Below are 23,805 nucleotides of genomic sequence, written 5' to 3'. Positions count from 1 at the left end.
CTCTGGTTTAGACAATTCCTTTGTTATTTTTAGTTTGCCTTTCTCACTTAGACTCAAGGCGGATTACACAGTGCGAGTCAGTACAGAAAGTGTTCCAAGTGGAAGAGAGTAATAAAGTTGTAACCAAGGAGGCAACTCTCAGAAAAATTGAAAGTTTTGTAGGGATTTTTTTAAAAATACACAAATGTCTTGTTACACTGGTGATACATGATATTAATACCACATTTTTGTTAGTGTTGACTGTTTTAGCATTGATTTGCTTAAACTCTTAGCTAAACTCTTAACTATTTCTGTCAAAGGTTATAGCAATACATTTATTACTTGTCTAAGCTCCACCTATATAAGAGCATAGTTTAAAACACAGGTATAGCAGTTTGATTCTGTGATCACTTTATAGGTATGATTTACAGTTTTAAGGAAGTAAAAACATCAGAAAGGATGAGCAACATGTTTTACCATACATTTGGGAGAATGTTCCCACTTGCTCAGCATCCCCCCCAACTCCAGCTTCTTCAGCTTGAAAAGAGGCTGCCGTGTACCTCAACCCCAAGCCTTATGATCCTACCCTTCATAAGGTTTAGAAAAGACCCAAAATTGCATAGGACAGCAGTACAATTTTCCTGATTTGAAATCTCACCAAAAGATGCACGTGCCATAATTGAGGGACCATTTTCACTGCTGCACTGAGAAGAATGCTTGTCTTTTTGAAGGGATGCTTTCTTGAACAGTTGGAAAGTGTGAACGTTAACTTTTATCGAGTATTATGCAATCAATATATTGTTTCATTTAGCATACCCCCAATAACAGTTACTGGTCCTCCTCCATGCTATTGTTATATATACACATACACACAAGCAACAAAGTCCATTGTGTTTAACAATACAAGTGTTCCTGCACCCCACACTGGCCTGATTCGACCTCAAATGGACAGACATTGGGCTGGTACATTCAAGGCTGGGGAAGGCAGCGTAGGTGAATCAGGCATGCCCACCGCTGCACCTCCACCCCATCGAGGCTTGGGGAGGGCAATGCAGGCGAGCTGGGCATACTGACCACTGGCCCCAGCCTGATGGGGTGGGGAGGGCAGAGCCAACCTGCTGTGGGCCCTTCTGAGGCCACAGAGGCTTGGGGGGCTGGGCCTGTGCCAGGATAAAAGGTGAGTCGTTGCCAATACAGCTCACCTTTCATATAGTAATAGATAAAGATATGTTTTTAATGTTCAAATATTTTAATGTTCAAATGTGCACTGCCTAATATAAATATAATGCAATGTTTATGTTAAGAATGTTAATGATAATTTGATGGCTAACAGACGGCAACTTAATAGTAAGAGGAAGTTTTAGAGTAGTGTTTTTCCTGTTAATGTTTTTAATTCAGGGAAAATACCCTGGCTTCAAGTAACCATGCCCCAGCATTGAGACTAACCTATGAAGGGAGAGATTGGGGAACCTATATGGCTGCTACATCATTACTGAAGAAAGCTATGCAGAGGAAAGGTGTGTGGGGGGTGGGGAACGACATAATGGGAAAAACTCAACAGTTAAAACACATTGTGGCTGTACTGAAAGCCATCCAATTTTATGGAAGGGTGAGATATAAATACTTTAATAAGTGAATGTCCACGTTTCTGTTGAGGATCTAATGGGTGCCTCTATTTTCCTAAGCAATGGACAGAGAAGCTTAATTTAGAGAAAGATACTCACCAAAGGCCTACAAAGTCCAGTTATGGGAATCTCCTTGAATTGAAAGGAACACGATAATAGCATATGAAGGTATAGTTATTTGCATATACATGCATGTACAAGGTATTTTCACTTTTCTTACAGCTTTTGGGAGAGTTTTAAAGTATTATTTTAATTATTGTTCTGGTTAATTTTTTCATTATAATGGCGAATATACATTTTAAATAAAGACAAATAACAAACCTAGGTATATATATAAGTAAGCAATTAATTTTATTTATTTTATTAAAATTATAAGAGATGTCGATCCTGCTTAAGCCTAAAACAGCAAAGACAAAACCCTGGAGTGCAGTCAGTCACATTTGATTGAATGTCCCTGCTGCGATGCACAGGTTTGCCCAGTCTCAGACCAATCCATGGCTTCTTTCAAGGCTAGTTCCTTGCATGGTATACATAAGAATTTATGGTACACTGGTACCTTGTAGGAAATAAAGAATGGTACAAGAGGGGAAAGGGAGTACTAGCACAAGGTAGGACTGCTTCCAGTTCATTTTTAATGTCATTAAGGGTCAAAACACAGAGGAAGTTGGGCATGCCTGTGTGTTTACAGAAGCAGGTTCTTGCAGAAGCCTTGACTGAACAGTTGAGAGTGAGGGAGACACCACCGCCAGAGTCAGCTTTTAGGTATTTTTCTCAGAACGGGCATGTACAGTAGCAAACGTATGAACAGCAAGTCTTGTGTCTGAACCCCCATCAAAAACATTACAAGAGGAGATGACAGATCTTAAGGCTTGAGCATATGCTGAAAAGAGAAAAAAGAAAAGCATTATTTAACCTAGATACAATATTACTGTCGGAGGAAGCTCCCTGAAGAATCACTGTTCTACATTTGAGTTACTCTTGTCACATCAGTACCAAAACAACAAATACAGCTCTGGTTTTTGCCAAAGGCATTTTTCTCCCATGGAGAGAATATCCCTAGTATTCAAGTTCAGTGAAATTTAATGCAGGTTCTGATGTGGTTTAATTGAGCAGCAGGAAAGCTTTTAGTATAACCAGGCAGAGATGGCAGTTACTTAGCAGACAACAGCTCAGGAGAGGAAAGGAACAAAGGTTAAAAAAATGTATTGAATACAGTATGTCTTTATCTGCCTTGACATTTCAGAATTTTTATTTATTTTACTTCATTTATACCCTTCCTTTCTCTCCAACGGGGACCCAAGGCGCTTAAATCATTCTCTTCTCCTCCATTTTTGCATCCCAACAAACCCTGTCAGGTAGGTTAGGCTGAGCACGTATGACTGGCCCAAGGTCACCCAGCGAGCTTCCATGACAGAGTGGGGAACGGAACCCGGGCTGTCCAAATGCTAGTCCATCACTCTCACCACTCACCATAAAGGGAAGGCCTGTATTCCTTCAGGCTCTAAAAGGGACATGGCATATAGCTGGCAATATAAGGATCTTTGTATATACCATACACCTGCAGATTTGTCCCAACATACTTTTGACCAGTATGCCATTAGAACACCAAGGTAGCTCGTTTGCTTATCATCGGCTAGAGAGTCTATGTTCAAGCTCCCAACCTCAACACTGCTAAAAGAATTAGGATCATGTTGTAACTTAACAGAGAAGTTACTTGCCCTCAAGCATCTCAAGTCTGGAAGCTACAAAATAAAGAAAACATCCCTCATCCTACCAGCTAGAAGCTGCTCTTTGTTTTCCCTGTATTTTCAAAGTCGAAGAAACGTTACATTTTTAAGAAGGTTTAGCTCTGCAACACTTAATGGATGGCAGCTTTAAAGAAAAAATTGGATAGTTCAAGTTTTAGACTTTTAACTGCCATGCAGGAACCAAAGTAATAAATCAATGGCTATGCAGTACAGTGATTTCCCAGAGTGTGGGAGAAACATGTTCAAATTGTTGGGAGGAAGGGTAATTTACCATGACAACATGGACATTCAAACTGAATCTTAGAGAACTGTGCTATTGGCATCTTGAATAAAAACTGATTAGCCTCTATCAATCTCTCAAGGGGATTCATTTATGAGCTGATCCATTTCTGAGAACTTCTGCCCTCTTAAGCTACAGGCTGCCATCATGACAGCTGGCATGGTGCAGTGAACTAGGATCTGGGAGACCCCTGTTCAAATCTTTACTCTGGCAAGGAAACTTGCTAAGTGATCTTGAACAGGTCACTCTCATTCTCAATCTAGCCTTCTTCACAGGATTGTTGTGAGAATAAAATAGAGGAAGGAAAAACAATGTGGTAAACTGCTCTGGTCCCACTGGGGAGAAATGGGGGAATCTCTCTCTCTCTCATGAGGGAGAAGATGAAGTAGCCACACGTTTTCATCATGTCAGAACCAAAATTATCTTGCCAAAAATCTTTTCCTATGTCGCTTTTGGTATTAATATCAACACTGATATTTATATTATGTATAATTGCTGTAAGCTGCTTTGGGGTAAAGCCACAATAAATATATTTTTAAGGGGCTGCAATCTATTATCCACACCACATATGCAGAACATGCTGGTAACAAGAGAGCAATACAGACTTCAAGACCATTTATACCTTTATGATTTTTATAGAACACACAATTATTGGCACAGCTATCAGGATGACAGTCCCAGAAATCTGACCCACAGAAGCACAAGGAAGGCAAGCTGATGTTGTACATTTTGATTTTTTTCTCCATCTGGGCCCGTAGTGCTTCTACATATCTGGGGGGAGAAATACAAAAACGTTTATTGTCTGTCTGTGATGACAGCAATTCAGTGGCTCAGTGCCAAAAAGGACTTGTCATACAACCCTTCTGCATTGATCTGGAACTGGGGGTGAGCAGCGTAATGGCCAAGTTTGCAGGTGATACCCAGTTATTTGGGACAGTGAAAACCAAGGCTGACTGTGAAGAGCTCCAGGAGGATCTCCACAAAGTGGCAAACGTTCAGTGTAGGCATGTGTAAGGTGATGCACACTGGAACAAAAAAAAATCCCTACTTTTACATATAAGCTAATAGGGTTTAAGCTTTCTGGGAGAGAAAGAGACCTTGGGGTAGTAGTGGATAGCTCAATGAAAATAACAACCCAGTGTGCTGCAGTAAGTGAAAAAGACAAACTTTATGCTGGGAATTATTAGGAAATGGATTGAAAATAAAACAAGCAATATTATGCCTGTGCATAGATTTATGGCATGGCCTCATCTGGACTACTGTGTACAATTTTAGTCACTGTATCTCAAAAAAGTCATTGCAGAGCTGGAAAAACACAGACGAGGGCAACCGATATGATTAAGGGAATGGAGCACCTTCCCTATGAGGAAAGGCTGAAGAGTCTGGCACTCTCCCAATTTAGAAAAGAGATGGCTGGGGGAGGGGGGGCATGATACAGGTTTATATAATCACGTAAGGAGTAAAGACAGCAGACAGAGAGAACTTCTCCCTCTTCTCTCTCAAAACACCACAGTTCAAGGGCCATCCAATGAAGTTGATGGGCAGTAGATTCACGATGGACAAAAAGAAACATTTCTTGACCCAATGATCGATTAAAATGTGGCATTTGCTGCCAGAGGATGCAGTGATGGCCACAGGCATAGACAGATTCAAAGGGGGATTAGACAGATTCATAGAGGATAGGTCTATCAGTGGCTACTAGCCATGGTGACTAAAAGCAACAACATTCAGAAGCAGTAAACCTCCGAATAAGCTCAATGAAAATATCAACCCAGTGTGCTGCAGTAAGTGAAAAAGACAAACTTTATGCTGGGAATTATTAGGGAAGACAACATCAACATCAGGGGAAGGCCTCATCCTTGTTGGCCCTCTAGAGTAACTGGTTGGCTGCTGTGTGAGACAGGATATTGTACTAGATGGTCCACTTTACTGACCCAGCAGGGCTTTTTTAAATCCCAGGTTAATTGTGGGCTGGTGGGGCTCAGCAAACTAGTGCTGGGTCCCACAAGTGAAGCAGACTTCTGGATCTTGTATCTTAAGGTACACAAAAAAGCCCTGCTTGAACATCCCAGCTCACCTTGAGTATTCTTTGTGTCGCTGTCGTTTGTCTGTTATCTTTTTCTTTTCTTTCATGTCCTTTAGCTTAAGCTGTTCCAGTTTTTCACAAGCTTCCTCACTAGGATTAGGAACTTCATGGGAGTTGGTATCTTGCATTTTCTGTTCTTCTGCCAGCCGCTGATGCTCCTTTTCTTTCTTAATTCTGGGCACAGAAGTGGAAATGAATTCAGTCTTTCAAAGGCAAAAAGGTCACATGCTTACAGCAGCAGAATAAGACATTAGAATGGCACAGTTATAACTCAGCTCTATTGAGAAATTCTCATGAAAAATAAATGGAAAATGGAAAACGCATGTCAAAAAGGGATTATCATTCCCCCTTGTCTCAGCGCTGTCAGGGGATGGGAAATGTGGCAGCTCTTTGCGAGTACAAGGCTGCATGTAACAAGATTTGGGGGGGGGGGGGTGCAAAAAAGTGCTATCAGAAAGCGTACCTGTCTATAAATTTAGGCTATCCATAAATGTCTCCTTCTATGTTGCTACACCATTAGAGGTATGAGAAGGGGATAGAGCTTTTGCCGCAACAGCACTGAGATTCTGGATCTATTCAGCTCTACTGAATCTTGCTTCATACATACGGTTTAAGCCATCCCTTTCTGGGAGGCATTGGGCAGCTCTTCATTTTAGATCTCTTTTACCTGTCTGCATGTTTTGTTTAGATTTTTGCCAAGACTTGTGGAGTCTCCTTTTTTAAAATTTAAGCATTATTGCATACGTTTTTTTAAAAAACTGATTTGGAGAAAAAGTAGGATACACATTTTTTTAAAATAAATCAGTAGAAATATTGTACTGCTCTATCATGACACCACCATCTTTTCTCTTCTTTGATTTTTCTAGCTCTTCTACCAGACAAAATGCATATTATGCCTAATGAAGTGTAATGGTTAAAGATGGGAGCTGCATGCCAGGAAACCTCTGGCTCAGACCTCATCTTTAGGCATTTCTTTATCACATTTACATTCTGCATCTCTGCCATCATGGTATTCATGAACTCACTAGGTGGCTTCAAGCAAGCCACAATCTCTTTGCTTTGGCTCCAATATGCAACATGGGGATAGTAATGATGGCCTACATTAAAGTGTTGGTATAAGAACTACTGCAATAACATTGTTGGACCCCCCCCCCCCTTCCCGGACAAGCACTTTAAACATGCTAAGTATAATTTATTAATGTATTGTCGAAGGCTTTCACGGCCGGAGAACGATGGTTGTTGGGGGTTTTCCGGGCTGTCTTGCCGTGGTCTTGGCATTGTAGTTCCTGACGTTTCGCCAGCAGCTGTGGCTGGCATCTTCAGAGGTGTAGCACCAAAAGACAGAGATCTCTCAGTGTCACAGTGTGGAAAAGATGTAGGTCATTTGTATCTACTCAGGAGGGGTGGGGTTGAGCTGAGTCATTCTGTAAGAGTTTCCCAGGGTGTGGAATGCTAATGGCGGGAGGCTTCACTGTATCCTGAGGCGGTTCTTTTGCATATGGATTGGTGCTTGATGTGCTAATCTTCTCTGCAGGGCTATTGTCGGGTGTGGAGTGTTTTGTTGGCCTGGTGTTTTTCAGAACTGGAGCCCATGCTCTGTTCATTCTTAAGGTTTCTTCTTTCCTGTTGAAGTTTTGCTTATGCTTGTGAATTTCAATGGCTTCCCTGTGCAGTCTGACAAAGTAGTTGGAAGTGTTGTCCAGTATTTTGGTGTCCTGGAATAAGATACTGTGCCCTGTTTGAGTTAGGCTATGTTCAGCCACTGCTGATTTTTCAGGCTGTCCAAGTCTGCAGTGTCTTTCATGTTCTTTTATTCTTGTCTGGATGCTACGCTTTGTGGTCCCGATGTAAACTTGTCCACAGCTGCAGGGTATACGGTATACTCCTGCAGAGGTGAGGGGATCTCTGCTGTCTTTTGCTGATCGTAGCATCTGAACTGAAAGTTTGCTTTGCGGATGACCAAGGTATCCAGGAATGAGAGTTTTCCCTCACTTTCTTTCTCCATTGTGAATTGTATGTTCAGGTGGATGTTGTTGAGATGATTCAAAAACTCCATCAATTCTTCCTCCCCATGGCTCCAAATGATGAATGTATCATCCACAAACCGGAACCATACACTGGGTTTGTGGGGTGCTGATTCTAGAGCTGTTTTTTCAAAATGTTCCATGTAGAAGTTTGCTATAACTGGGCTGAGTGGGCTCCCCATGGCCACCCCATCCATCTGTTCATAGAATTCATTGTCCCATTGGAAGTAACTGGTTGTCAGACAATGATGGAATAAGGCTGTTACATCCTCTGGGAAAATCTGATTAATCAGTGCAATAGTGTCTTTTACTGGAACCTTGGTAAACAGGGATACAACATCAAAACTGACAAGTATGTCTTGTGGATTGAGTTTCAGAGAACTGATTTTGTTGATGAAATCTGCTGAATCTTTGATGTAAGACGAGGTTTTCCCGATGTGGTCCTGCAGGAGATCTGCCAGATGTCTAGCTAATTCATATGTCGGTGAACCAATGGCACTCACAATGGGTCGGAGTGGGACTGAATCTTTATGTATTTTGGGGAGTCCATATAGTCTAGGTGGCTGTGCTTCTGTCTTGCATAGTTTGCTGTGCGTGTCGGGATGTAGTGAGGAATTCTTGATCAGTGCATTTGTTAGCCTGGTGATTTTGCAAGTGGGATCTCGTTTTAGTTTTTTGTAGGTGGAGGGGTCCAGGAGTTCCTTAATCTTCTTTTTGTATTCCTCCGTTTTCATGATCACTGTAGCATTGCCTTTATCAGCTGGTAGAATGATGATGTCTGGATCTGCATTGAGGGTCTTGATGGCATTTCTCTCCTTGCGTGTTATATTGCTGGTGGGAAGCTTTGCCTTTCGTAGAATCCTGGCTGTCTCTCCTCTTATTTCCTCAGCTTCCTCTTCAGGTAGATGACGGATGGCAGCTTCTACATTTGCAATGATGTCTTCCACAGGAATTCTGGTGGGGGTGACTGCAAAGTTTCCTCCCTTTGCCAAGATGGAGGTTTCTTCTGGTGAGAGTTGACGGTCTGTCAGATTGATGACAATGCGTGCATTGTCGAGCATTGGGCTTGTCTGTCTTTTTTCCTGTAGTTTGTTAAACTTCTGCTTCTGTCTGGATGTGTGGTTGGTAAACACTTGTTCCATCTTCCTGTAGGTGAGATTATCGACCTTGTCCCAATCCTGACTTCTCATTTTATGGCTGGTAATTTATTAACATTGGCAAGAAAGCCATTTTTCAGACCTCGCTTTAAAGAAATGCAGATTGCTGTTGTAATAAAAGATACTCATATACTATTAAGAAAAGTCCTAGAATTTAAAGGAAAATATATTTGCTTAGCAGTGATGGCCCAGTCTAGCCACATCTTGTCAGATCTTGAAAATTCAGTCCGGGTTCCCCAGACCCAACTAAGATTCCCTGCAGCCACACAACAGCTGTGGGGAATGGTTGTTAAAAAAATAAAAGAGAGCCCAAACAGCCTCAGAATGCCACTGCGGGGGGAAGAAGAGCACCTTCCTCCCCGCTCAATCCATTTTGCAAAATAGTGAGCAGGGAGGGGTCTCTGTTTTTGCTGCTCCACATGGCATATTCTGTGGAGCAGTAAAAACAAGGGGAAAAACTTCTCCCTGTGCTATTTTGACACAGGGAAACAGCGGGGGGGGGGGGGAGATGACTCTATTTCCCCCCACAATGGCACTCTAAGGCCATTTGGGCTCTCCTGGGGAAGCCAGACTCAACTCTTTAAAAACCTATATGTCTAGCTTGACCCTCAGTCTCTTGCCTTGAAAACTCTATGGAGCTGCCGTAAGTCAGCTGTGACGTGAGGGCACTTTCCACCACAAAGGCATAGTACGATGGCCTTTCAATCCATCTTTCTTTCTCTGCAGTTGTTTTGCAGATGAAGTATTTGTATAGACTTTACTACATCCTTGTAACACTTGTTCCTATAAAAATATAGGAGCAATGCCAAGTTAACTTTACACCACATAGATTATAAATATGCTTGCTCCCACAGATAAGATTCTGCAGCCAGTTGACTTGACTGTAGCATGAATCATAATGCTTCACACACTTCTGTGAAGTAGAGCTGCATCTGGTGCATGCTCCTTGGGTACTATGTGAAATTAAAGATTCTTCTGTCACTTAACTGAAGATAGTCATTCAAAACTAATTTGCGGAGCAGTTCTGCTCTTTAAAAAATTGACAATGGCAGTTAAATGTGATTTCTATTGTTATTAGAGACTATTGAAGATCTGTTCAAGAACAGCGTAAGCCAGAAGTTATTGCCCCAAATCACCTCCAATCATTACATTTTTATTTTTGTTATTTATTTACAAGGGCCTCCAATGGGAATTAGAAGGCTGCAGGTGGAAAATTTACTGCTGAAACAGGCGCTCACAGGCTTGGTTTATCTACCAATCATCTGAAGCTTCCTTTCATAAGATTTTGGTAACTCATACTGAAATGGGGGAAGGAGAGAAGATTGCTGGGAGCAACCAGCAGAGGTCTGGTAGGGGAGAATATAGACAAGCTATGGTGGGGTAAGAGTTTCAAGAATACATAGAAATCCACAGTTCTTCCCACCGCTCTGATGCAAGCGAGTGTACAATCCGGAACCCAGCAGAGAGCAGTGTTTGGTTTTCCAGTTATGCCATAACTTTCAAACATAACAGGCTCATAATAGCAATGCCCTTTGCTGCAAATATTCTTTTATTAAAAGGTGATCGTCCTTGCCTTTAAATTAATACCCCATTTGCAATAAGAAATGAGATTATTTAGAAGTCATGTGCTCTTTCTATGCCTACACGATCAATATTCATCAGCCTGGGCAATGACACCAATGGATGCCAGCCTAAGAAATGGATTGTTTTAATCCCTTCCCTGGTATTGATGAAACTGCCCTGACTGCTGAAGTGACTGAAGCGTCTCCAAGCAGTGAGAAACTGAAAAAAGAAAAAAAAAAGGATTTCAGGATAAAAAGATATGATGATATTCTGAAGAGGCGCCTATTAAATTTACTCTTAATTTTCTTTTTCTTTTTTAAAGATTTTTATTGGGTGAGTAAAATTTAATATTCCAATTTTTTTTATTAATACCCTCATTTCCATATTCCCCCACCCTTTCCCCTCCCCCCTTTATCTCAGACTTCCAACAGTTTTCCAACCTGCTGTCTAAATCTACTGCTTATATCTTTTTCTTTTCTTATTCATTCTAATATACTACTAAAATAGATATTATATGTTAAACTATAAAAAACCTAATATCAAATTAACAATTACAACATGTTTCTAACTTCTCTCTTCTCCTCTTGAAATTTACTCTTAATTTTCTCAAGTATCTTTACCCTCTATATCACAGCAAAAAATACACTCTCTCCCCGACAGTGTTGAGTTCCTAAAAAATATTTTGCACTGATGTGTTCTTGAATTCAGTAAATCCAATGCTGAGTAAACTGACAGGGTTGCCTCAAAAGCTACTCTTAGGAGACAAAGATCCAGAGGAGTTAGCCGTGTTAGTCTGTAGTAGCAAAATCAAAAAGAGTCCAGTAGCACCTTTAAGACTAACCAATTTTATTGCAGCATAAGCTTTCGAGAATCAAGTTCTCTTCGTCAGATGCATGATACAAACTGGTCAAATACAGAAGAGGAGGGGGGAGAGGGGAGAGAAGGAGAGGAGGGACAAGATGCAATTAGGGGGGAGGCAACCAAAACATTCCTTTGCTAGTAAATGTAAACATCTCCTTTTGGTGTGTAGTCAGTTTGCCATGTTAGTTTGCAGCAGTAAATGCATCCAATTTCTATGTAGTATAAGCCCTCGATAACCACAGCTCTCCCTACCAGATGCATCTGACAAAGAGAACTGTGGGAGAACACTTCAATCTACCAGGACATTCCACCAAAGACTTAAAGGTCGCTGTGGTTCAACAGAAACCTTTCAAAAACAAAATCCAACGGGAGGCTGCTGAATTGGAATTCATCTGCAAATTTGACGCTGTCAAGCTGGGACTGAATAGAGACTATGAATGGTTATCACATTATCACAGGTAACAGATTTCCTTTACAGTGGCGTGGTCTGGGGGAGCCCAGTGACGCCTGGTGTGGGCTTTCGGGGACCACAGTTCTCTTTGTCAGATGCATCTGGCAGGGAGAGCTGTGGTTATCGAGGGCTTATACTACATAGAAATTGGATGCTTTTACTGCTGCAAACTAACATGGCAAACTGACTACATACCAAAAGGAGATGTTTACATTTACTAGCAAAGGAATGTTTTGGTTGCCTCCCCCCTAATTGCATCTTGTCCCTCCTCTCCTTCTCCCCCCTCTCCCCCCTCCTCTTCTGTATTTGACCAGTTTGTATCATGCATCTGACGAAGAGAACTTGATTCTCGAAAGCTTATGCTGCAATAAAATTGGTTAGTCTTAAAGGTGCTACTAGACTCTTTTTGATTTTATTAGGAGACAGTATGTAATATTATAAAGAAACAAAGTACTTGTCCATTTTCTTCTGCCACTCCTTCTGCCTTTGCTGCTCCTTTACTTGTTCTCTTTCAATATCCATGAAGAGGCGCCTGTATCTCAGGTACTGTTTTTGACGCTACAGGAAAGAGGACAATCTCAGAGTAATACTGGGCAAATCTCGGAACTGATAATGAAAGATATCACACTCAGTATGGTACACAGAGAACTGTGGAGCCAAGAAAGGAAGAATTTGTCACACTTCTGGTTTAATTAATCTAGAATCTAGGAGTATATTGTGTAAGTGTCCTAGGACTTTTTTGCTTCCCTGATTGTAGTTTTATCCTCAGAGTACCCCATATATAAGATCTATCATACTACAGTTTTATGATTTAACAAGGGTTTGCTGGCGCTTGTTATTTTCTTTGTTCCATCACCAAAAGTGTATTTATAGAGCTCAATAAACTGGTTACATATTATCTGCATGCTGCACTTACACTTATGTCACCATTTACTGCAGCAGTTAAAATGGAGGTGACTTGAACTCCAGCGGTAGGCTTCCCTCTGCTGGCCAATGCTTTCATCACAGCTCCACACTTTGCTTTTAGTCGCATTTAGGCAAGAGGCACATTTCAAAGATCTGGGTTTCCTTTCAATTCCACCCTTGGTTTTAAAGAACCAAAACCCTATACCAGTTATTCCCACCCTATCTGAACTGCAATGCCAGAAATGCATTACTGCTTTTATTTTACATTGCCAATTTGTTCCCTGCTTGATGGACTGGAGAAGTTTTACAAGACTGATGATATAAATATGGTCTACCAGCTTGGATGTAGTAACATCAGGAAGTTACTGATCAGTTAATGAGAGAAGAGGGGAAAGGGATCCTGAAACTCCTTCTGGGCTTGCTCTCAGAATGAGCAACGGTAATGCAGTATTATGATGTCAAACCAAGCCAAAGAATCCCAACAGCAGCCATCACAGGCTTACAATCTTTGCCCCTAGAAACCCATTTGCAATGGGACTAAGACGCCATACCTCCTTCTTCAATTCTTCTTTCTCTATGCCAGGCCACAGTACCAGAGCAGCTTGGGTTTCAGCTCCAACTGCTGAAGTGCTGGCTGTGGAGGAACTCTTCATTATGTCACTACTAATCTGCAAGAAGGAAACGGAGGAAGTAACAAATCTCAGCACCTTTAAGATATAACAGTTAAAGATATGCAGTTTAATTTGACTTACAGTGTACTGGTTTTCTCTTAAATTTTACCCCATGTTTTATATAACAAATTAAGGGAAACAAATCATATTTTTTGTGACTACGATGAGTACAATCGAGTCAAAGATAAGCATCCTAGATGTCAATGAAAAGACTGCCATCAATAGGACTTGAGTTGTTCCCGTATGTTGTGAAATATCTGAAATTTGTTCCATAAACTAAGCGTTAATAAAACAAAGATGCACAAGTTAATTTTTACATATTTCACTTTGCAAATGTTGCTGTGTACATTTTTACTAAAATATTACACAAAACATACGAAACAAACAAAAATAGAATAACTACAAGATACCAGGTATGTGTATAATTCAATTTAAACTATTACCACCAGAGATTACCAAGGCAATTAATAACGGATCTTAAAACAGGATAAAATCAGGTATCACACAATAGAACTGAATAACAGCAGTTGACAACAATCAGGGAAGGAGAGACAAAACCACATCAGCCCAAGCAAGAGCCAAAAGATCCCTAAAAGCCAGGTTTTCATGACCCACTGAGAAGTGAGCGAAAACAAGCAGACTTCCTCTTAGGAGAGCATCCCATAACCATGGTGCCATAGCCAAAAAAGTCCATATCATGTGACTCAGCTTGTCAAATGTCTTATGGCAAGGAGATGCACAAAAGGGTCCCACCTATAGATCTGAGGGTTTGTGTAGATATATGGCAGGATTTGTTTATTAGCTTATAGAATACTATGGAGGGAAGATGTGTATTTAGGCACACGCAAATATTCAGACTCTTTCTACACAATGTTCAGCCTAAGATGACAGAAGGGAGGGAAGAAAATGCAAATCCGCCTTGGCTTTCTTAAAAAAGGCAAAAAAAAAAGGTGGGTATTTATTTTAATTGCTTTTATTTGTATTCCAAGCAGATATGTAGAAACCATCAAAGAAAAAGGAAAAAAGCCCTTCCATTCCTCTCACATTAGATCTACTGAAACAGAACAGCTGTTCCATTCGTCCAAAGCACTTGTGAACTACTTAATCATAAACTAGAACAAATTAGCACAGCAGTGACAGCCACAAACGTGGAAACACAGCAGGCTTACTTTTTTAAGCTCGATTGTATAGTAGCAGCTCTTGTCTTGCTCGCATTTCTGAATTTCCTGCTCTTGCAGTTCTGCTGGAAGATCATGGTATCCCTCCAGAGGAATTTCCCTGGGATGACCTTCTCCTGTATTTACTGCAGCTTTCTCATTGGATTCTGCCTTCTGTAAAAAAAACAAACACAAGTGAAGAGAAGAGGAATGATGATCACTAGAGATCAAGGGAGGACTGCAAAACAAGGAACCAAAATTGGATGTTCCTGTGACACACACAAAAACTCTTGTGTGAAGCATTGCCGCCAAATCCCTATGAAGCAAGGGAAGGAAATCTTTCACAGCAAAATATGGGTGAGTGAGGAGAGCAGAATCCTTTCACTTCAATCTTGCTGCAACTCTTTTTAAAAAGTTACTTTAATCAGGGGTGTTTTTGTCTTGACATGGTTCCAAGGCCAAAGGTAACCAGAGTGGTGAGCCAGCATGGTATAGTGGTTAGAGTGTCAGACTAGGATCTTGGAGACCCAGGTTCAAATCCCTGCTCTACCATGGAAACTCACTGGGTGACCTGGAGCCAGTCATACCCTCTCAACTTAACCTACTTCACAGTGTTGTTGTGAGGATAAAATGGAAGAAAAAAACGATGTAAGCCACCTTGGGTCCCCATTGGGGAGAAAGGTGCGATATAAATGTATAAATAATAATAAGTAAACAAACAAACAAATTAACAAGAGCAGAGCCCAAGTTGTTTGTAGGGAATGAACGTGCATGGGAAGAAGCTGTTCAGCTCTCTATTTCCACCAATGCTATGCTTTATGTCTCTATTAAAAGGTAAAGGTAGTCCCCTGTGCAAGCATTGAGTCATTACTGACCCATGGGGGGACGTCGCATCACAACATTTTCTTGGCAGACTTTTTACGGGGTGGTTTGCCATTGCCTTCCCCAGTCATCTACACTTTACCCCCAGGAAACTGGGTACTCATTTTACCGACCTCGGAAGGATGGAAGGCTGAGTCAACCTTGAGCCGGCTACCTGAACCCGGTTTCCACCAGGATCGAACTCAGGTCATAAGCAGAGCTTGAGCTGCAGTACTGCAGCTTACCACTCTGCGCCTCAGGGCCCATTACCCAACCCATAAGGTTGACCTGGGTCGTGTTGTACACCACTATCAAATCTACTTACATCTTCCTTTTTCAGAATGACAAAGTGTTATTTTCTAAAAGGCAAGTTCATCAACTGTATTTATCACAGAACAATTCCAACTTTTCACCTGATTACTTAATGCTGTAAACTTGATCATCCACTATAACATTATGCTCTCTTATCGCCTCAGGCAATTATGAAATGAGGAAGTTAAGGCCAACAAATCTGGCATCATTTAAGTGGACTGTGTGGCAATCCTAAGCAGGTCTACTCAGAATTCTTAGGTCTATTCAAAAAGTATTCTTAGTATTGCATTGTGTTTCTACCTTAAAATGAAATGTTGAACTTCATACAAATCTTTAGTGAAGAATACTGGTATGCCTTGCGCTCTCAGCTGACACTACTACTGAGAGCCAAACTAAAAGTGACGTCTTACACAGGTTGGACACTAGTCGGCTTCCCTCAAGTTTTGATGGGAAATGTAGGCATCCTGGTCTTGCAGCTGTAATGGAGAGCCAAGCTGTAAAACCAGGATGCCTACATTTCCCATCAAAAACTTGAGGGAAGCCGACTAGTGTCCAACCTGTGTAAGACGTCACTTGTAGTTTGGCTCTGAGATAAAGACATTTTTACAGCTCTTATTTTCAACACAAGAGTTCACATATCTGTGTTTTAAGAGCTCAACACCAGTGACAAAGCACAATTATGACTTCTCTGGTCCTACAAACCAGCCTACTGCACCTGCTGTAGAGCAAAAAGAGAGACCTTCTTGCTTAAGTAGGCATGAGGGAAGAATTATTTACATGCTCCATAGTTTTTTTCCGAGAACATGATGGTATTTTTTTAAAAAAAGATCCGCTGGAGAGCAACAGCACCATCATGTCTGCATTTAAGGATGCTATTAGTCAGGCAAGCAAAACAGTTATAGTGAGTCAGATCTTATTTGTCCAAGCAGAACTTCTTAAGAAATTTCTGCTTCTTCAACATTCTTTTGCAATATTGCAGCACTTATCTACCAATCCAATTGGACTGACAATAAACTAGGGAACAGTACCTTACCAGAACAGAGTACAGCATAGATTCTAAAGTGACAGCTATTAAAGAATAATGCAAGCTGCATTAAGTGATAACACTTGGAACAATCGCTTCCTTGTTAATATGCTTAGAAGGACATCCTAGAACATGTTTTACAGCTGGCTAAGCAAGCAAAGCTTGCCTCCTCCCATAGAAGTCTGCCTAGCTGTTATGATAACTGTTAGAAGCATACTCTGTGCCCCCTTCTTCAGAAGAAAGACTGGTGGCCACACGAGACAACAGTTTTCTATGGGAGGTACCTTATATATGGGATTCCCTTCTTGCATTCATTTGCCTGGCATCAACCTGTTTAAGTTTTAGGCAACAGGTGAAAACATTTTCCAGTCTCTCAGGCATTTGAAGAGAGTTAGCGTTTTACATGGTTGCTATTTTTGTTTCCAATTGCTATTGTCATTATTACTGATGGCTTATTACTGATTGTCAGCAATGATAAAATGTCCAATAATTATATTAGTCTTGGGATTTTATTGTTTTGTTTCTTAAACACAGAGACAATTCAACATGGTCCTAAATAAAGAAATGCTGGCAGCATTTAGCAAAATAAAAAAACCTTTTCTCTATAATTCACCTGCATACTCGCATGGTTTCCCCAGGAACCTCCCGGCAGTTCTAAAGGTTCTTCTTCTGATACAGTCTTGCAGGAAGCTAACCTATGACGGACCTGCTGCACTGTTTTTCTTACCTGTCAAAAGAGACATGTTTACTTCATTTAAATGTTTTTATCCCACTTTAAAAAAAAGGGGGGGTCTGATGGTGACTTACAACAAAGGTCTACAGTTTTTTTTTTTTTAAGAACCTCTCTGGTAAACATTCTGCGGGAAAGAACATGTAATATCTGCAAAGTGCACACACAAAATATTTATGGAAGAAAAAACATTTATGGGAGAAAAAACATTTGCCAATTATCTCTCATGTGCTGTGAACTGGAAACTGATAGACAGCAGTACGATGTTATTGAGATCCCAGGCAAAGTTCCCACAGCCTTCACTGAAGGCAGATACTCACTGTTTCGGCTTGTTCTGAGAACTGTGCGTCTGGCTCATCTGCTCCCCATTGCTGCATATTACTGGGTTGCTGCACACCAGGAGAAACACAAATGACAGAATTTGTGTCACGTCTGTATAAACATGTGCTTTTCTTGGGAGTCAGCTGTAGTGCAGAATCTGAAAATCCTATCACAACAGAACTTTCTTTTTGAGCCTACAAGGGATTAAAAAAAATTAATTGAAAATTGGAAGAAGGGCAGGTCCAATCAAACCTACTATCAATTTTTCTACTGTATTTGACTATATTTGAATAACTGGCTTTTCAAGTAGAAAAGAGCAAGAGTCCACTAGCACCTATTAAGACCTATAAGGCTTTTCTAGGAAAGATCATACACTCTTGGCATATGCCAGAGTGGATAGACAAGATGTACAAATATGCATTCATGGCTAAATTAATTTCCTATGTGCACAAAAGAACAACAGTGGAATTCTGGAAAAAACAAAGATTTCCTTGATTACTTAGGTTAAAACTAAGATAAATTAAGGTAATTATGTTACAAAAATAAAACACAAGAGAAATGACTGATTAAAAATTATTGACATTAAAGTTTGGATATAAGCAACTAAGGAGAGAGGATGAGAGCTATAATACAATTTAGTTGTGCTGTTATATATTTTGAATATATCTTTCTATTAGCTTAAATGTCTGGCACAATATATGAAGTCATCAATCAGTTGGCAAACTTTTGTATTTCTTGATTCTTTTAAATGAATTCCTTCCCATTATTTCAAATTGGACCATGCAGTGTCATTTTCTGTCCTTCAGCAATTAAAGTCACTTGAAAACTCAACCCAAAAAAAAGGAAAAGGAAAAAGATCAAACACGTGCAGTAAAGAGAACGGGACATATGGGAAATGCTGGCTTACTGCTTCATACGATTTCTGAAGCTGCTGCTTTTTTCTCTGCTTAACATGCTGGTTCACTCTGTGCTTCACCTCTTCTTGAAACCGTTTCAGAATTCTCTCTTTTTCCTTTTGTTGCTCTTTGTATTTCTCTTCAATTATAGCTGCTGAAGCCTTTTTTTTAAAAAAGACAAAGACTTTATTAGTTTAGAACATTTTTATGCTGCATCTCCAGAAACATGCCTGAGGGAGCTTGCAAAAGAAAAATAATAAAAAGAAAACCTTCAACGATATTGATTAAAACCCAGCATTAAAGACCCAGCCCAGTATAAAAACAGACCATAAAAACAAGTGACAGCTTAAAATAAGAGTTTTCAGACTAAAATAGTGTTTTTTAAAAATCATTAAAAGCCTCAATAGAAAGGTTTTGGCCTACAGCATAGAAGAAATCAACTTAAGTGCCAGAAAAGCCTCAAGGAGAAGGCTATTCTGGAAGCAAGGTGCCACTACTGAAAAGGCCTTGTTTCTGGTTGCTACCCATTTCACCTCTGAAAGTGGGGGCACAGAGAGGAGGGCCTGAGAGGCAGATCTGATTGTTTGTCAGTCAGTGTTTTAATGTTTGCCACCTCAGGGGTCCTGCTTTGGGTGTGCAACCCCTTCCAGGACAGACTGACTCATTGCTTCTTCAGCAGCTTTGTCACTGACTAGCAACACCCCAGTCTTGTCTGGACTGAGCTTCAGTTGATTGGCCCTCATTCATCCCAACACCCCCTGATTATACCAGGAATGAACAGGAAGTAGAGCAACAGTGAGCCATAGACAGATTTCTGATGGACCACCTGATGGCTGCTAGAACTCTTGCAAAAAGTGCTGGACTAGGCAGAGCTTTGCCTAATCCAGCACTTTAAAGCAAGTGCACCTTAAAATTACTTTAAACATTATCTGGTGTACTCTAGAAGGAAGTCCACACCCAGAAGCTAAATTTCAGGGAAAAACTTCCCTCCCAAAGTTCACATAAAACACAGAAGTTATAGAATACCTCAGTCCACACATGTGGGGGCACTGTTAATAATTCCAGATATCAAAATTCAGGCCCCGGGGGGGGGTCACAGCGCAATGGTATATAGCACATGCTTTGCCAGAGGAATGTTGCAGGTTTAATACTCAAAATGTCCAGTTATTATTAACAGGGCAAGAAAAGACTTTTCTCTACCCAAGACTCTGGAAAGCTATTACCAGATGGAGTTGCCAGTCCTGACTAGTAAGCAGGACCAATGGGATGAGACTGTATAAGGTGGTGCCATAGATGTGTCTGTTCAGATAAGCCGATGCACACTGCAGTAAAAACGGAACATCATTTCTTAGCACTCACAAAAGCTAGGCTTTCCACTTGCTCTTCATCACCTGGGGCACTCTCCACCCAGGCCCCCACAGGCACCACAGGCTGGTTCCTCTCTGCTAACACCTTCCACTTGGCTGTGGCTGACAGAGTCCTCACGTTTTCACAAACAGGCAGCTCTCTTGCTGTCCTCCAGTGATGCTGCTGCAAGTGCAGCTTTTTGGGTGGTAACATCCCAGGCACAGGGCACTTTCAGGCTCAGGATTCTTAGAAACAGCCTCTGTACAAAATAAAAGAGCAGATTCAAGAGGACACTGAGATGTAAGCCAGCAGATGATACACAGTAACACGCCCCTATTGAAAGGGTAATCTTAAACACATCTACTCAGAATCCTACACAGGTCTATTCATTGGGGCTTACCCATAGGAAAGCATTCTTAAGACTGCACTGTGAATCGACCTTAATTAATACTAACCACTAAGCAACCAGACCTGCTTCAGGCTTTGATAAAATCTTACCATGCAGAAACAACTTTGGCTGAAATTTACCAAACGCATTTGGGAGTTTATGGCAACATTCACGGTTCTCTCATTTACAATTTCATCCTCTTAACAACCCTAGGAGGTGGGTTAGGCTGCTGAGAGCTATATGTTCAAGAGCCCTCGGCGAACTTCAAGGTAGAAGGGATGAGAGTTCAGGTCACCTGAGTTCTGTTTTAAATGCTGAACCACACAGGCTCCCAACAGCCCTGAGTTGCCAACTCCAGGCTGGAAAATTCCTGGTGATTTGGGGGTAGAGCCTGGGGAGAGCAAGGTTGGAGAGAAGAAAATATAATGCCACAGAGCCCATCCTCTAAAGCTGCCATTGTCTCCAGGGGAACTGATCTCTGTAGTCTGGAAATTAGTTGTAATTTCAGGCATTGCCTGAAGGTTGGCAACCCTACAGCTACCACCTAGTTGGCCCGGAGGAAGGTTCTATCTCACCTGCCAAGAGCGTTCTTTTACCTGCACACGGTTTTTGCACACCCATCGACAATGCACTTGCCGGACAGTCACACCTTCCCACTAAAGACCCAGGGTTTCCGCCTCCCGTTCCCCAAAAGGCCTCACTAACTTCTGCCATAGCAACCGCCGGCAGCAATACCTGCCCTGTTTAATGCCTGCAGATGCCATGGCAACCACCTGCCCACGCACAGCCTCACCCAATCATTAGAGGAGGAGGGGAAATCAAACTCCGCCAACCGTCGCTTTTGAAATCACGCGCCCAGAATACGGCACTTCCGTATAGCGGCTCTCCGACCCCTATTACGTCAATTTCGGAGACCAGCCGAGCGGTGGTTGGCCGTTGGTCAGCTGCCTTGCGCGAGACGTTCAGCAGTTAGCCTCGCCTCTTACGCGAGAGGTCCGCCTACCGAGTGTTTAAAGGGGAGATGGTGGTTAGGGACGGTTACTGCACTTAGTGTGTGGATGGGCTATAGCTACTGACTGGGAAGGAATAAATGCAAAATAAAAAGCCACCGGCAGCGCCTAACGTAGGTTGCCAACCTCCAGGTGGTGGCTGGAGATGTCCTGAATTGCAACTGATCTCCTGGCCAAACGGATCTGTTCCCTTGGCGAAAATGGCTGCTTTGGAAGGTGGACTCTATGGCATTATACCCTGGTGAGGTTTCTCCTCTCCTCGCACCCCGAGCTCCCTAGGATCCAACCCTGAAACCTTCAGGAATTTCCCAACCCAGAGCTGTCAACCTATAACATGCACTTTAATAAGTACTGCTCATCAGATATGTATGGAAATCAAACTGACTGGGAATCCTTAGGAGGCAAGTTGGGCGCGTGTGTGTTAATTCTATCGTGAGTAAAGTTGCCAATTCTGAATTAGGAAATTCCTGGGGATTTGGGATGGTGGAGGGCAGGATTTGGGGAGGTGAAGGACCTCGGAGGGGTATAATTCCATACCCTCCAAAGCAGCCATTTTCTCCAGGGGAGCTGGTCTCTGTTACTTTTATCATTTTTAATTTCGGGAGATCTTTAGGCCCCATTTGGAGGATGGCAGCCCTAATTTCATGAGAATTTCACTTAAATTCAGTTAAAAGGGCCAGTTAGTTGGCGGTGCAAAAGATGTTGGAGACCTGCTGCTGGCCAAAGTAGACAAGACTGAGCTTGGTAGCTTAAGGGTCTGACTTCATATAAGGCAGTGTTACCATCTTTCCTTTCCTTGGGGTAGATGTTTCTTTTAATCTTTCCCTTACACCCTCTGGGTAGTTTACTGCCACCAGGAATATATTATTCCAAGATATTTTATTTAAATTTTCCCTTTTGGTAATGTTCCTAAGCGTCAGGCTCCTTCGTGGTTCTATGTGGCCCTGAGGATAGGAATGGGATATAACAAAACAAAAATAAACTTTTATTTAGTCAAGAAGCATATCGGTTTCATAAATGTAGTTCTCGGTTCTTAAAGTTACTTCATTTACTCTCATTCACACAGATCTATTCTAAGGCTTCACACACAGTTAGCCTCTTTCACTAGACTCAATAGTTCTCTTACAAATACTTCAATATACTCAGGCAGCACACAGCTAGCCTCTCTGACTTATTCACAGAAATATTAAACCTGCTCAGGCAGCACACAGCTGGCCTCTCTTTCCCTGACTGAGTGTCCTTTCACAAACATGCTCAGTTCAGGTTCCACACAGGTTATATTTCTCTCATAAACACTTCAACATATTCAGACAGCACACAGCTAGCCTGCTTTCTTCTGACTGCCACCTTTCTCTCTCCCTCCCAGTCTAAACTGCATTCACTCCGCCCACAATCTCAGTCAACCAATCATATCGCTCACTCATTCCTCTCACCCCCACTATTCACCTAGCTCAAACCAAGCATTTAAAGATACATGCACCCATTTCTTGAAATCATTACAGGTAGGTTCACTCACTTTGGTTTTTCATGTAATTTTTGGGACAGAGCCTAGTGTAGAAAGCCACACATTTTCAGGTAAGGTTGCCAACTCCAGGTTGGGAAATTCCTGGCTATTTGGGGGGTGGAGCCTGGGAAGGGACCTCAGTGAAGTACAATCCCATATCATTTCTCCTCTAAAGCAGCTATTTTCTCTACAGCAACTGTTTTCTGTTGTCTGAGATTGGTTGTAATTTCAGGAGATCTCCAGGCCCCACCTGAAACTCACAACCCTATATTTCACCATGAAACCCAGGTTCAGATTAGTCCTGCCTGCTAGTTTGGGTTTACAGGTGGAAGGCCTAGGTCTAAACAGCACCTCATGTTGGCCATATTGTGGCTAGCTGTTGCAAACATGTTTGTTTTTGCCATTCGAACATAGTACGCAAGTGGTATACTCAAAATACTACCATTCTGCAGCCGGTGATCTCTGTGGTATTAGGGCCTTTAGCTTGTGCTCAGAGTCATTTTAATTTAGCATCCCTGCTGGAGTAATCCCATTCCCTTCATCCTTCCTCTGTAGGATAGACCTCTCTTCAGGACTACGTGTTTACAGTATTTCTGCTCTTCGCATTGTGCTTTTCTTGTTCTGATAGTGGCTGGTTGTCTTGAGGGCTTAACTGATTATTATCAACACATCACAGGAAGGGTAGCTGAGCCAGTTAGAAGGCTGCAGCATTCAGAAATATGCTGACTTGTTCCAGAAAACAAAGCTTTTGTTTGTGATTTTTTTTCACAGTGCGAAGGCAAGGCAAAGACCTCCAGCAACACAGAGAGAAAATGTGTGGGGATAAGTTGTTTTGGTTTAAAACAAAAAATTAAAAACCCTGAGAAAATTACTTTCTGAAAAAAATCCTTTACAGGGATGTATT

General features: G+C 41.6%; 1 protein-coding gene across 1 annotated transcript; it reads right to left on the bottom strand.

The window, feature by feature from the left end:
* Window positions 1–1,932: 1,932 nt before the first annotated feature.
* On the bottom strand, window positions 1,933–21,241 carry CCDC15 (coiled-coil domain containing 15). Its single transcript, XM_054997841.1, has 11 exons — window positions 21,181–21,241; window positions 20,012–20,258; window positions 18,664–18,813; window positions 17,756–17,950; window positions 17,319–17,432; window positions 14,521–14,682; window positions 13,232–13,348; window positions 12,229–12,332; window positions 5,710–5,892; window positions 4,255–4,403; window positions 1,933–2,484 (listed from the first exon to the last, which is right to left on the bottom strand). Exons 2-11 carry the CDS (start codon window positions 20,210–20,212, stop codon window positions 2,363–2,365), a joined length of 1,497 nt encoding a protein of 498 aa, XP_054853816.1. The 5' UTR covers window positions 20,213–20,258; window positions 21,181–21,241; the 3' UTR covers window positions 1,933–2,362.
* Window positions 21,242–23,805: the final 2,564 nt, after the last annotated feature.

The sequence above is a fragment of the Eublepharis macularius genome, chromosome 14 (assembly GCF_028583425.1).
Source record: "Eublepharis macularius isolate TG4126 chromosome 14, MPM_Emac_v1.0, whole genome shotgun sequence".
In the NCBI taxonomy this organism is placed as follows: domain Eukaryota; kingdom Metazoa; phylum Chordata; class Lepidosauria; order Squamata; family Eublepharidae; genus Eublepharis; species Eublepharis macularius.
This window is presented reverse-complemented; position numbering and strand designations above follow the sequence as displayed.